At 35.9% G+C, this 15,228-nt stretch overlaps 1 protein-coding gene across 1 annotated transcript in view; it reads left to right on the forward strand.

The window, feature by feature from the left end:
- LOC150078404 (uncharacterized) overlaps nt 1–15,228 on the forward strand; it is a 160,563-nt gene that overhangs the window by 19,233 nt on the left and 126,102 nt on the right. Inside the window, exons 2-3 of the mRNA XM_090384554.1 lie at nt 3,231–3,284; nt 6,712–6,757. Coding sequence (XP_090240680.1) covers nt 3,231–3,284; nt 6,712–6,757 — 100 coding nt within the window. The remainder of the gene's footprint in view (nt 1–3,230; nt 3,285–6,711; nt 6,758–15,228) is intronic.

Consider the following 15,228-nt stretch of genomic DNA (forward strand, 5'->3'; position numbering starts at 1 on the left):
AAATGTAACTGTGCAAACATGATCACAAAAATGTCTTGTTGGATGGTACCTCTTGCACCATAAAATGACACAAGAATTGCAGTTCAGCTGATGTTGACATAACTAAGGAATCTTAACACAACAGCTTGTTGTCTGAATTAATTATTTTGAATTCATTGTACTCATCTTAAAGACTTGGGAAAAAAAAAAAAAAAAAAAAGGTCACAGCTCTCTCAGGAAACTGTTCATGGTTTGATGTGGAGTCTTCCCTGACAAACTTACCAAGGTACATTTTTGTGATAAAGATATTGAGTGCAAAAGTGTAAGCTTTCTCCAGTTTACAAGCCAAAAACCATTAATCAAACTCATAAAGGCAATTGCTGAGTTCATCTAGCCTCTAGATTTGTCTTTGGGAAGCTATATTTGAGCATAGTATATTACAAGCTATACGCAGAGATTTGATATATATGGTCTGTGTCTGGTAACACCCTATCAGGCATTCCAAGCAGTATCTGAGGGGTTTAGTGGACAACTATCATTAATGATTGTTCTGACTCAGAGTGAACTTTGGATGTTGTGGTACAGATCATGCAAATAATAATAATATATGGTATGTCAATAATATGTGTAATTACTGAAATACCATGACACATTATTCAAGGCAAGACTTGGTATAAGCCTATTATTATGCATAATAAGCAACAACTATGCACTGCATTGCATACATCCTGAAGCCTTATTTCTGTGGTGCAGCTTTGTAGCTGTATTCCACAACGCAACACAAAAACAAATGATCAGAGAAGCACGAGCAAAGACGGTTGAATGAGAGACAACAGTCAATCTGGTTCTCTATCTAATAATACTAGACACTTTTCACGCTGCAATACAAAAAAAAAAAAATCTCAAAATAGCTGGGAAAAAGTAATGCACACATCTGTTTGAAATCTTTTACAGTTTGAAGGCTTTAGCTTTCCAAGTCTAATCACTACTGCAGATTTTGCAATTTGTCAATCAGATCATGAAGTGCTTATGTATTTTTTAAAAATATAGACACTGCATTTATGTGTGCTGTGGCATTAGGAGATGGAATTAGCAGTATGGGGCCTTAGTTCATTGCTGTTATTAAAAGTTATAGGGAAGCAGTGAGGTTGGATGGACGTTTGGCTTGCTGGAGGAGGGGGTGTCCTTTAAGGGAACTTATGCAGATTCCATGAGGGAGTTGCAAAGCATTTGAACCAATAGTTTTTTTGGCAAAGGTAAAGAAAGCCAACACGAGAACCACAGGAAGCATTTAGAAGTCAAACATGTTTCCCGGTACCGCAGCTTCTCCCTGCATTCTCGGTAAACAGATGGTGCGTGTTATCGGTAATGACATAGAAGTCGATAACGATGTATTGATTATTTTTAATCAATATCTGCTTTTAATAAGAAAAAAAAACTAATTAATTCCTTCACGGCTGAATTTTACTTACGGGTACCCCTTCAGACTACCTCAGTCTTAGGGTGTTTATTTCCCCTTCTTGCTGTTTTAACTCTATAGGAAAACGACTTCTACTGCAACTACTGATAACATGCACTGTCTGTAGAAGTCGTTTTCGTATCGGGTTAAAACAGCCGGTAGGTAGGATATACAGGGTGATTCACTACCAGTGCGACAAACTTGCAGGAGGTGTAGGGGCACAAAGACAAATCGGAATCACATAGCATTGCAGGGTCTGAAATGCCTTTGTCATGCGGTAAAGGACGTTGAACGGGAGGTCACGTGAACAGCGATCCCGCTGGACGTCAGCATTTGCGAACCAGTTCCCGAGGCAGTAGGATGGACGAGTATTCAAACGTTGAACTGGCCGACATGCACCTTGCATATGGAGCTGTGGACCGAAGCGGGCACGTGCCGCTCTGCGCTTGTACTAGGAACGTTTCCCGCACAGGCGTGCTCCTCATCATACGATTTTCGCACGTGTGCACAGAAGGTTACGTGAGACTAGTTGTTTCACGAGAGGTACCATGAATCGAGAGCGAATGACAAGGACGCCAGACAATGAGGAGAATGTCCTACGTCTTGCAGAAGGCAATCCGAGTATGAGTACTCGAGTGATAGGCCAACGATTGGGTATTTCCCAATCCACTGTATGGAGGATACTGTCAACAAACCAAATGAGTTCATACCATCTGCAACGCGTCCAATCATTGGAGCCTGCAGATTATCCACTCCGGAGGACTTTTGTTACTTGGTTTCTTCAACAGAAACGGTTCGCAAATGCTGACTTCCAGTGGGATCACTGTTCGCGCGACCTCCAGTTCAACGTCCTCTACCGCATGACAAAGGCATTTCGGACCCTGCAATGCTATGTGATTCTGATTTGTCTTTGTGCCGCCCCTACAACTCCTGCAAGTTTGTCGCACTGGTAGTGAATCACCCTGTATACCCTAAGACTGAGGCAGCCTGGAGGGTGTACCCATAAGTAAATTTCAGCCTGCTCATGAACTCCGATAATCTGCTTTTAATAATAAGAAAAAATTTATCAATACATCGTTATCGACTTTTGCCGCCACTACATGCACCATCTGTTTACCGAGAATGCAGGGAGAAGATGCAGTACCGGGAAATGCTTTTGACCGGTAAAAGTTTACCGAAGTTTCCCATGTTGGCTTTCTTTAATTTAGCTGTTTTTTTTTATAAGCAGTAGTATATAGGAAAACTATATTAGTTCAGTAAATCATAAAAGGAAATTTTATGGGCAGAGCACACGTAAAATTTGCAGTTAAACATAAAAGGTTAATAACCACTGGTCTAAATTAACTGTTGGGTTAGACAAAATCAAGATAAGCATTAAACTACAATAATGCTGCTCTGTGCCTGTGGTGCACTTATTATTCAATGGATGAAACTATAAATGATTGCCAGAGATCAGACCTACATATAATTATTACCTGAAATCTCCTATGAAATTTAATGCCATTTGAATTGTTCATGGTGTTATATAATATACTCTGCAGCAGTAGGAGGGCTTGAATCTGTTAAAAATGTAAAAATGACAACATTCACTCATCTCTTTTTGAAATCCTTTAAAATTTAAGACTGCACACTTTTTAGCTGTTGTTATGCACTGTAGTTTGTTGTCTGCTCACTGGAAATTTTTGTTTAAAAAAAGAGAAAAGTTTTGTCTAAAAAAACTTTTTATTTTATATTCTCTCTAAAATTTTGAAATGTTTAAATTTTTAATAGCACTTACTTTTTTTTGTTATAGGTTTAGAAGCCAATGATCTGTATACGCTGTTAGAGAAATTTGAAGCCACAGAAGGTACTGTTCTTTGAATATCTCCCCCCCCCCCCCCCCGTTTTCATTTGTCTTGATGGTTTCTTGCAATACTAAGGGTGATTCTTAGTAACACACAATAAATATACATAGGTCATGCTTCAAATCAAAAATCAAGCTGAAATGTTCCTAACAGATGGTTGTAGACACTTCATTAGAAAGATCTGTGACAGTTATTTTGTGTTTGGGAGGATCAAATTAGACAAGTACACTGAGTTTTCAGCCTGTACAGACATGCACCAGTGCAGTGTGACCTTTGTTAAGACCTTAGATATCAATGCAGTATATATATAATTGCATTAAGCAGTGAAATAGAATTTATATTGTAATAACCCTATGTGTCTTTTTTTGCTAGAAGCACTTCGGGCAGAATGTGTATGATGTGCGAATTAAACCTTTTGTGGCTTTTCTATAATAAGTTACACCACAGAGTTTAATGGCTCCGTTCAGACAAATATCTTCTTTTTTTACATCCTAAATTAGTATAGTAACAACAGTTATTGTTACTGATAGTCATATTCATTGCTCCACTCTTTTAGTGTTCGAATGATAAATGCCATAGCATTGTCAGTATATTTGCTTGCATAGCAAATGTACTGACAAATTGAGTTGGCAGTGCACTTACCACAAGCAGTGATGTTCAGGAAGAGTTGACACATTTCTATTGAATCCTCTGGAATTGTTGTCCAGATGACAGAAGACTCCAGAAGAATTCCAGAGAAATGATTTCAAAAGAAAGATGAGACAACCAATAAGCTGTTACTGCTTGCGTGACATGCTCAGTGGAACAGGTGAAGACAGCTATTCACAAATCAAGGAGCACACCAAATCAGTAATTGCACAAGTGTGTTTCTGTTGCAGTTGTGGGCGTTCTGCCATTTTCTAGGAGAATTCAGTGAGCAAGGAAAAGTGGTTCCTGTTACCCCCCTCCCCCAGGAGTATACAAAAACTGCAGTGAAGGCAAGTTGCTAGAGTAGCTCATGGAATTATGTCAATGAGATCAACATTAAAATTACTTGAGTAATCAAAATTACTCAAGAGATCAACAAGATTAGCATTTGGGTCACAAAAGGGTATTCTTATTAAGAAAGACTGGGTTCTGTACATTGCAACTTTTGGGAACTAAAAATCTGTATGGCAACCTAATTGAAATGTTTAAGGCTTTAAAATGGTTGAGTAAACTAAATGCTGATGGTATTTTTATTCATGCAGTGGATGTTGCATGAAACATGAATCATGTCAACAGTTTGATTCCAGAGGACATAAATTTAAATCAAAAAAGGATAGTTGATTGTTGGAATAAGAAGTGAGGAGTTTAAATAATCTGTTTAAATTAGGTTTCATTCTTTTATTAGAAAGGCTGGAAGAATGAATCTGGTAAATTGTTTTTTTTTTTAATAATGTATAAGCTTGCTTGCCTACATCATTTTGCTAATACTAATTTCTGATAAGCTTTGGCTGGAATTTGTGTTCATTCATCCTAAACAGTAGCTGCAAAAACCCATTTCAAAGAAAGCTGTTGTGACATTCAATCTTATCTAATGCCACAGTTTATCCCATAGGTATTCTTGGGACTAAGGTCTGGCTCTAATCCAGCCACTCCAGCTTTTCACAAGCCAAGATTCATTTAGATGTTCCTTTGACCTGCTCCATGATGTTTTCCATTTATGACATGTGAGGCACCAGCTATCCTCCTTATGACTGTTGAACGCTCTTTGAGTTTGTAGCTGTTCAAGATTATTTTTGTTGCAGCATCAACAAATTTTTATCCTTTGAATAACATCTGTATGGCATAAGTTTCATCTTGCTGATACTGACAGGCCTGTCCTTATTATTGCCACAGTATAGGTAGCACATAATTGCTCAGAATATCCAAGTAAGTCATAGGCTCTGTGGTTGCAAGTGCTACCACCAGTAGGCTAAGTCTTGATGAACTGAACATACTATCAGATATCTCCACTAAACTTCATGCATTAAAAGATACGTGCCAGCAGGAGACACTCTTCAGGCCCTTGCCACACAATACATGGCCATCAGAAATAAAACATTTTGTGATGAGATTTGTCACACTGTGGCACCTTCTGCCACTATTGTAGAGTCCATGAATCTCTGGAACAGCATCACTTGAAATGCTATTTTGCATTGGTGGCTGTGATGTTGGACTTTGACAGCTGCCATGCCACTGAACCCAAAGATATGAAACTCTTTACAAAGGGTTGACATACTGACAGGTGTTCCTGTGACCTACTCCAAGGTGTTTGCCACTTATGACATGTGAGGTACCATCTACCCACTTTATAGTTTGTTGAACAGTTTTTCTGAGATTGTGGCTGCTCCAGATTTATTTTTTTGCAGTATAGAGTCTGGTGACTACAGTGCACACTACTTAAAACATCACACGCATGCACACAAATAAATTATTAAAAATAGTTTATTTTTTATATTTTGAAGCATGTTTGTTTTTTGTGACTACTTTTCTTGTGATATTACACCAGCAAGATAACCTTTGAACCTGGTCAAAGTAGGAAAAAGCAACGTTATTATACCTCTCTTAACTGCTGTAGACACTCAGAAGATATACAGCATATTTTGTTATCTTACATGTGCACTCTACTTTTTGTTTAGATTTTGCATGGTTTCTTAAACAGTGAGAAATAGAATTGCAGTAGTCCACCAACATTTTGTGATGAAGCCCAGTTTTCCATGTAAAGAGGGTTTGATTCTTTTAGGGTCAAACCCATATGCTTAATATTACTTGATACTTCACCTTGTGAAAACAGCATGGTTCATGTCCTCCCAGCCAGCATTGTACAGTAGGGCCCTGCTTTTCGGTGTTCCATTAATACTGTGTTTTCAATTATATCCATGTTCATTATGTTCTGCACATAATCTGCTTTTTCGGCATGAAGTGCTCAGCAGCCAAGTCTGAGAAGGGTGTTGGGCGCCATTTTATTGTCAGTGATTCAGTCTGTTTACAGAATATGATAGTGTAAGCATGTTATTAGGCTTTTATATGCATTTGCAAGTGAAAAAAGGCTGTGTTCCACTTTTCGGCGATTTTAGCTTTTCAGCGGGGGTCTGGAACCTAACCTGCCATATGGGTGGGACCCTACTGTACTTAGTCTTGTTTCCACTTTAAGGATATGATGGTACAAGGACTGAAAATGTGCCCTGTCACAATTGAATGATGTTTATTTTTGTTAGCCATCTTTGTCATGTATGCACATTCTAAAGTGGAAAGGTTGATAAAGGTTTTTTACTTGGTTGTTTTTTTGACAGATTGCAGTATGCTGTTCAGAAAGCCTTATGTGACAGTATCAAGATAAATATCTTTATTAGCAGTGAAATAAAATCATTGAGATACTTTTTTATAATTTTATTGTACATCATATTTTATTTTTGGTTATTGCAGAAAAACTTCGTAGTGATGCTAATTTGAGTAATGGACCAAATAATGAGTAAGTAACTCATATAATAGTATCTTAATATATCAATGTACATAGATAAGTTATATCATTTTTAAAAAAAGTTACATCAAAGAATATGCTAAAATTAAATCAGTTATCCCCATGTGAAAGACATATTTATTCTAGATGCATGAAATATGATAATGTTAGTTAGATGTAGTGCATTACATAAATTGCTTAGAACTACTAGAAATATAAGAAATTTGCCATTTGAGTGAGCTATCATCGATTCACCACCCAGGCTCTCGTCTGTGGGTAACTCATTTTCATCTGTATGTTGTTTCTTATAACTCAACTAGTTGATTAGTAATTTATAACATCAAAACAAACCCCCACTAAGGATTAATTCAAAATATCAAACAAAAGAAAGAGGTTACATATTTCACCGTTTAGCCAGGTGATGGGGCCAGGCCCACATCTTCACTACAAGTTACAATCCCTATCACGAGGAGGTAGGTCACTATTATCCTATTTTGGAATGCCACCAGAAAACTTCTTTAACAATTTGCATCATATAGAAAAAAAATTGTTCAAAACAACCTGTTTTCCTATGTCTTCAATCCAGTCTAGGTAATCAATACACTATTGTAACCATAGGAAACTTACAAGCTGAAAAGTACTTATTACTTAAAAACAAAACAGCCCTCAACTCCCAAAACTTCCAGACTCACCAACCATTGATCTATTCCTCTTATAACTTCTTTTGTAATTACCTAGCTTCCTCCCACGACCCGTTTGGGAAACGGGTCGTGGGAGGAAACGCTGACCTAGCCCAAAACCACCCTATTTTAACAAAATCTGAGGTGCATAGAAATCCATGTGCATCACACTTAACATCCATTGGGACCCAGAAATATAAGACAGAAGGAGGAATACGAATAAAAGTATAAAGAATTTGAAGACTTAAGTTGGCAATATAATTAGTAGCTTAACCAGGAATACACAACATTTTGAACTTCCAGATTAATGAAAACTGGTCCAAAAAGATTAATTTGGTAGAAAATTATAAATAGTACAAATATCAAAACAAAAAAAAAAAAAAAGATTAAAAAAAAAGGTGGTAATATGGAATGTAGATCTTAACAAAAAAAAACCTTCCCATTTCACCCATCCAAGAGGAAGTCATAAAGAAAAGAGCACAATGGGTATGCATCACATGTTGATTATGGTCATAATATATAAAATATATAAGAAATTAGGTTATGAAAATTGTAGCAGAATATGTGGCAGTATGTGTAAGGGTGTAATTGGGGGGGGGGGACAAATCTTGGTAAAATAAGAGAAGAATGAAGTAAATGCAGCTTTTGCAAAAAAAAGGAAAAACTGTACTCTTTCAGTTAAAGAAGGGTACTCAGGCTAGGAGTGTAGAGCCCATCCTCTGATTAGAGGATCTTGGCATTTCAAAAAAGCACCAAGAAAGAAGAAAGACTAGAATAATTATAAGCATGAGGAGAAAATGAAAGAAAAAAGTATAGAAATTATACTCAGCCCTTGAGTAATCTAATATCTGTTTTGTTGGAAAGAGGAAGTCATAAAGAAAAGAAAACTTAGCAAGCTAGGAGTGTAAAACCCAATCCTTAACCTGGCTGAGAGAAGTATTAGCATTAGTAGAGGCATGTGATGCGAGAAAGCAAACTTATATAGCATCAGTCAAAAAATATAATAAATAAATAAAATAAAATAAAACCCCTTCCCATTTCACTCATCCATTCACTCCAAGTATTATTGGAAATGGGAAAGTTACTGCCATACCTTAATTATTGTTTAAAAAAATATATATATAGAAGGGAATGATTTGGGAAATAGAATTAAAAATGTCATTAAGATGGCAAAGTTTAAATTAATAGTTATTAAGAAAATGGATAACTGGACATGGAAAAGAATAGATAAGCCTGTAGGAACAGTTAACTTTCAAGTGAAAACAATAAAATTAATAAAATCATAGATGATATACTTAAAATGGAAAATGGATAATATGAAAAAAGCAATAAGAATGACAGTAAATGCTAGTGTTCCGCTCCCCAAACCACTTCCTCAGGATCAAGGGTTTATTTTTGCCTTTAAGCAGTATCATTTGAAAAGAACCATGCTCAAGCAGCTACCAACAGGGCAACAATTCTCACACAGTTTTAGATGGGCTATAACAGCCTTATGGCAGTCGGAAACAATGCTGCAAGGTGGAAAAATAGCAAGCACTCCATTAGGATGGATTGTTAGAGAAAGCTTTGTACATGACTGAAGATTTTCAAGAAACATAAGAAAATGTCAGGAAATCAACACCATAACCCGACCATGGATGCTGATGATGTGAATGAGTCACATAGAGAAGACCAACAACTGACAATTTGATTGAGTTGCATATGCAAATACATGAAAAGATGATTGTGATGATGGTGAAATCAATAATATCCCTTTAAAATCGCCAATACCCCCTTCAAAGAGCCTAAAGCCCAAACACTTAAAAGAAATTATGATGAAGGTGGAAGAGACAAAGAGCATCTTATAGCAAATGGTGACATCATGAAGGCCTCAGATTATTGTTAGAGGCCTTTATGATGTCACCATTTGCTATAAGATTCCTTATGAAGAAAAGAAGGCATTTTGGCCAGAATGGATGCTATATGGCTGCTTTCATTTATCCCAAAACCAAAAATCATGTGACATGAGATCCAGAAATCAGGGAGAGGCCATAAATGTCCATAACCATGGCTTATAATTTGGTTATTGAAGAAAGTCCCTGTAAAAGCATTACAATGTGAGGAGATGTGCTATCATGCATAAATGTCTTCATTTAAGATACTATGCAAATACCATGCATATCTCCAGCTTCATATTTTCTTTAAAAAAAAAAACAGACAAATGAACTGGTAATGCCATATCAGATGTTCACTTTCAGGCTATATAAGGGAACGTGAATGTGGGTTCAGGGGTTGTTGAAACTCCAGACAGTTCCCAACAGTTCTGGATATTGGTGGCATTGTCTAATATGAAGTGTGCTTTGTCACAATACATGATAGCAGTCTTGAGAGTATCCAATCTCTTTCTGGAAAATCAGCAGTTAATGCCTGCATTTGTTGGATCTTGAGGGGTATTGATGAGTGGTAGCCTGAAAATCTTATGCACTGTGCTGCCAGTGATCTTGGTGGACTAATCATCTCATCTCATCACTGCTTTCCAGCACCTGATCGGCTGTATCCTGTACCTGTCTAACACTTGCTGGTGTCAGGAGCCCACACACCTTGGGCAATCCACAACACCCTATTGTTTCAAATTGGTGGACTCCAGAAGGGCAGACTGAGCATACAGTTCATTTCTGAGACCTTTAAAGTAGTACAGTTTGGTGTCATCCAACCGCAATGCTTTCCACTCAGTACAATCTACTGATTGATAGAACAACTTTACAAAAAGTGTTTTATTTTGCACTGTCATATCAATATCATATTCCAGCAGTGACATAGTTTTCCACTCAATAGGCACCTCCATAGCCAGGTGGGAAGGAGCAGCAGTGTGTAGCACACGCTTCTTGATTAGACCGGGGTTCGACCCCATCACCACCAAATACGGAGGATGTGGAAAAGGTCAGGGAATGACCACCACATATCCTGGAGCAATATGGCCTTAGTTGCTAATGCTCCTAAAAACCAAATAACAAACAAACAAGCTTTCCACTCAATAGTTGAGGAACTTTCCTTCCATCTCAGCATCTTATCAACAGAGTGCTATCGCAGAAGATGGAATGTAAAAAAGAATTTATAACAAAGGCATGCATATGGAGAATAATGTTATTAGTGGAATCCCTCGGGATTCACTGCTAGGTCCATTGTTGTTTTTCAATATTTATTAATGATACTAATGAAGATATTTCGGGTTTAATGACTAAGTTTGCAGATGATACTTGGCAGGGTGGTTAATGACAGTAATCAGAGTGAGCTACCGCAATGGGATCTAGAAAAGTTTGGCAAATGGGCTGAGAAATGGCAGTTGAAGTTTAACACTGATAAAAGCAAAGTACTACATATGGGTAGAAGTAACCTCAGAATAACTTATCAACTGTGTAGTACTACACTTAGCTTAAATAGTGATAACTTATCAACTGTGTTATCAACTTAAATAGTGATAACTTATCAACAACTTATCAACCTCAGAATAACTTATCAACTGTGTAGTACTACACTTAGCTTAAATAGAATTTCATGTCTGACTGCACAATTACTTGGGGGTAATTGTGCAGTCAGACATGAAATTCTTGGAGCAGTGCAGACACTACCAAAAGAGCTTATGGGGTTTTGTTAATGATATACAGGAACTTTGCTAGCAAGGATAAGGAGGTGATTATCCCTTTGTATAAAGCCATGGTTAGGCTGCATCTTGAGTACTGTTTACAGGTGTGGAGGCCTCACTTTAGGAAGGATGTAGGCAGAGCTATGTGAATCCGGTTATGCAAGTGGTGTACAACACCAGGGCGGCAGAGGCTAAGTGCCAGTAAAGACCAATGTTCTGTAAACACTAAAAGAGATGGCAAAGACTAAGGAGACTAAAAGTTCAATGTATCGAAAAATGTGTTTTGTTGTATTTTATATTAACAAATAACGAATTTTAAATTTAAAACTTCTTTTTTTTTAATATTTCCCAGATGTTTGACAGAAGGAAACTACTCTCTGGTTATGAATACCAGAAAAAGAAAGCAACAAAAAAAAAAAAAAAAAGCAACAAGTTCGATTACCAGGTTTCTGGACATCTAGCCACAGCCAGGTTCATCAACTTCGATTTCCTATAGCCTTACTATTGAATTATGAATAAACAAGTGAATTATCACCTGTCCAAGACGTTGCCATTCCAATTCAGCAAAAAACACTAGGTGTAAGTGAGGCCAATTTGGATGAAGAGGAAAGTGAAGGTCACAATAGTGGTATACAAGATCAACTACTTTCACTTAGTGATTCCAATAAATGGCCACAAAAATTTAAATAAGAATGACGTTAGTTGAAAACAAACCAGAACAATAAAAAAAAAATTTGATTTTCTAAAAAATAAAGATAATAATATACTACTGTATTATTTTTAGGCCACTTGAATAAATAAATTCATCTGCCGTGCTGTGTGTCTTATGTCTGTTAATTGTGTGTGTTCTGTGGTCGACTTCTGATGTCGATCTTTAATGTCAACATTGCCCACTTTAAATTCATTGCACCAAAAACACACCTGCTTCTTTGTCATCAAAACAAAGTTTCAAATTGATGCTATAAAACCTCTAAGTATACAATCTACAACAAATTGATGATGCTCTTTATGAAATATATTCAGATTGTGATAATAAATTCGATTTAAAAACTAAGCAGTCTTGGTCATTGTCAAATAAAATTTGATCTTTTTAATTTGTATGCTCTATTATTATTTGGGTTGACATTTTATGTAATATAAATTTTGTATGCAAATTATTACAAAATACACAATCGGATATATTAACATCACTAATGCATTTAAAAAAATATTAAAGGAAACGATTTTAGAACAGATGAGCATTTTGTACGTGTACTTGAAAACGAAGCAAAAATTGCTAACTCCTTAGAAATTGACACTGATTTTCCAGAAGAAAACTTAAGAATGGGGAGAAAACAGAAAAAATTGATTATGAATCTGGAGATGAATTTGTGCCCACACCAAAACATAATTTTAAAAAAAAAAATTCTTTTTTGCCATTTTAGATACTACAAGAAACACAATAGATGAACGTTTTGAACAGCTCGAGATCTATAATAACAATTTTAATTTTTTACAATGTTTTAGCGAGCTAAGTAAAATAACACAAGATGAAATTTTAGAACATTATTCAGATTTAGAATTACAGTTATCAGATGCCACGATTGAGGAATGTCCAAAAGATGTTGTTGATCTTGCAAATGAAATGCAAATTTTTCAAAATTTTATGTCCATGAATCAGACTCCACAAGAAATTAAGTTTTATATTCAAAAACAATTTAACCACTCTATTCCTAATATGTTTATTTCTTTAAGAATAATGGTAACATTGTCCATATCAGCAACTAGTGGTGAGAACTCTTTTTCGAAATTACAATTTTGAAAAAGAGCCGACCCCATATAAACGTGGGAAGAAGGCGAAGATAAAGAAAGAAGGCAATTAATAAAAAATTACCTTTGTTCTTCAATGCATCAACAAAGATTAAATAATTTTGCCATAATATCTATAGAAAGTGATATTTGTGATTCTTTTGCCATAAAAAATATTATGACTGATTTTACTACAGCCAAAACAATACAAGTTAAATTCATATAATGTTTTGTTATTGAAAATAATAATAATAAAATACTAAGGGGCTTTGCCGCTTGCTCTCTTCAGCCAGCAGGTGGTTGATTGTTGGAACAGGCTTCCAGCTGTTGTGGAATTGGATGGGTTGAATAAATTCAAGGAAGAACTAGACAAAGCCTTGGAGGGTATGGTTGGGTGAAACTGTCTAGAGGTGGGGTTTTTTTTTTTTTTTTTTTTGTTTTTTTTTTTGCTGGCTATATTAGCTTGCTTTCTTGCATAATTTTCCAGTACTACTACTACTGTTGCTAAATTAGTTTGAAGGGCTTACCTGTTAACATGACCTGGGAGTGAAGTCTCTTGGTCTGGTTCGGAAAGACTGGGGTGGACTGACTGTTTATATAGATTGGAGTTGACTCTGTTTAGCCGGTGAAAGATTGTTGCAGCCGACCGGGCTAGCCGGGTGAGTAAAGTGCCTGCCTAGCAACCCAAAGGTTGCGGGTTCGATTCCCGCTTCGGGCTTGGATCAAAGTACTGCAAAAACCTTGGGAGGTGCATTATGGCCACAGAAGCCTATGTGCCAACAACTACCAAAAAAAAAAAAAAAAAAGAGGTTGTTGCATGGCAAACCTGGGGGATTTTGGGTACAGGGATAAATTATGGATGTAGATTAGGAAGGTTCTGAGGTGAGGAAAGGAGGGGGTAAAGACTGGCATGTTATTATCTGTAACAGATTTAAAAAGTTTAGAAATATTCATAGATTTTTCTGAACTGCAGTCTGACCCTCCTTCTGCAGGACACTGTCAATTCCCTTCAACTGTTCTACCCATTGCTTAATGGACTTTCCTAAGGGAACCTCACCTCTATATTCTGGGCAGTACTGCCTGTTCACTGTATCTACAGATTTAAACTCAGTGAACCACAATATACACGTTGCTTTCTGTTCCATCACCATTTTAATGGTTACTGTGAGGTGTAACCATTATTGGCACTAGCGACAAAAGGTATTGATAACAGTGCTACATGATGCTATATAAAACGCTGAGTGATTAAATGGCATAAATATTTCTTATATCAGCTCTAGTTTGCACTTAATAATTGTTTGTGATGTGGTCAATAATTTATGAACCCCTATATTTTCTCTTTTAGTGTTTTAATTGATTTACTGTCTGAATGAGTGTCTGTTATTGCATTTTAGAAATTTTTTTGTGTACTCAGTGATTCTTATATTAAAAAAGGATAAAAAAAATCTAATTTTCGTTTATTATTAATTTTATAAACATTATTTCAGCATCTTTTTGCTATTTGAATATACACTGAAAAAAAAAAAAAAAAACCACTCTAGTTTGTGCTTAATAATTATTTGTAATATGGTCGGTAATTTATGGACATCCTGTATTTCTTTCTGTCATGAAACTGTTCTGTCTTCTTCACCATAGTTAAAGGTTGATGCATAAACTTATATTAGAGAAATATTAAAGTTTTCTTTCTAATTTCATTTTCACAATAACTCTATCTGAAATAAGCAAGTATCATGTTATTGATCTGATCATGATTGATTTTTTTTTTAGAATTATGTTGATTCCATTTCCTGTGTGTTGCGAAATTTTCCAGCTAAAAAGAGTTCATACATTCCATACCAATTTAAGAACTAGCCATTGATTTTTAACCTGGTAACAGTTACTCTCAAAAATACCAATTTTGCATTGATTATTGGTCCAAAGTTAATGGCTGAAATTTTCAGTACCTTCCTACATATAGGCAAAGTTTTATTTGAGCTGTTTTGGTAGGGAACCATTATTGTCTACTTGGATTTATATTTGTAAAGAACCTGCGAGGTCCCACACAACTGTTTACTGTTTTTTGCCTTCTACTTCAGTGTGCTAGTTTTGGTTTCAGCATACATAAACAATACATTACTGAAAATGACACTATTACTATAGCCAACTTAGCTGATGTCTGCTAGAAGAAATTCAATACATTGCTTTATCTTTAATTATTGTTCAACATGTGCTTTATTTATATGATAAAAAATATTAACATATGCACATGAGTAAATTTAAATTTTCGTGCCTTAATTTCTAAACTGGAAAATGGAAGTGAGTGAGAGTTCCATGTTTATATTTTAGGACTGTAATGTTTTTATTTTATTTTATGTTGTGTTTTTTTATACATTATTAAAAATGCATTTTTAAAT

This window comes from Mastigoproctus giganteus, chromosome 11 (genome assembly GCF_048544385.1).
Source record: "Mastigoproctus giganteus isolate SK-2022 chromosome 11, ASM4854438v1, whole genome shotgun sequence".
NCBI lineage: Eukaryota > Metazoa > Arthropoda > Arachnida > Uropygi > Thelyphonidae > Mastigoproctus > Mastigoproctus giganteus.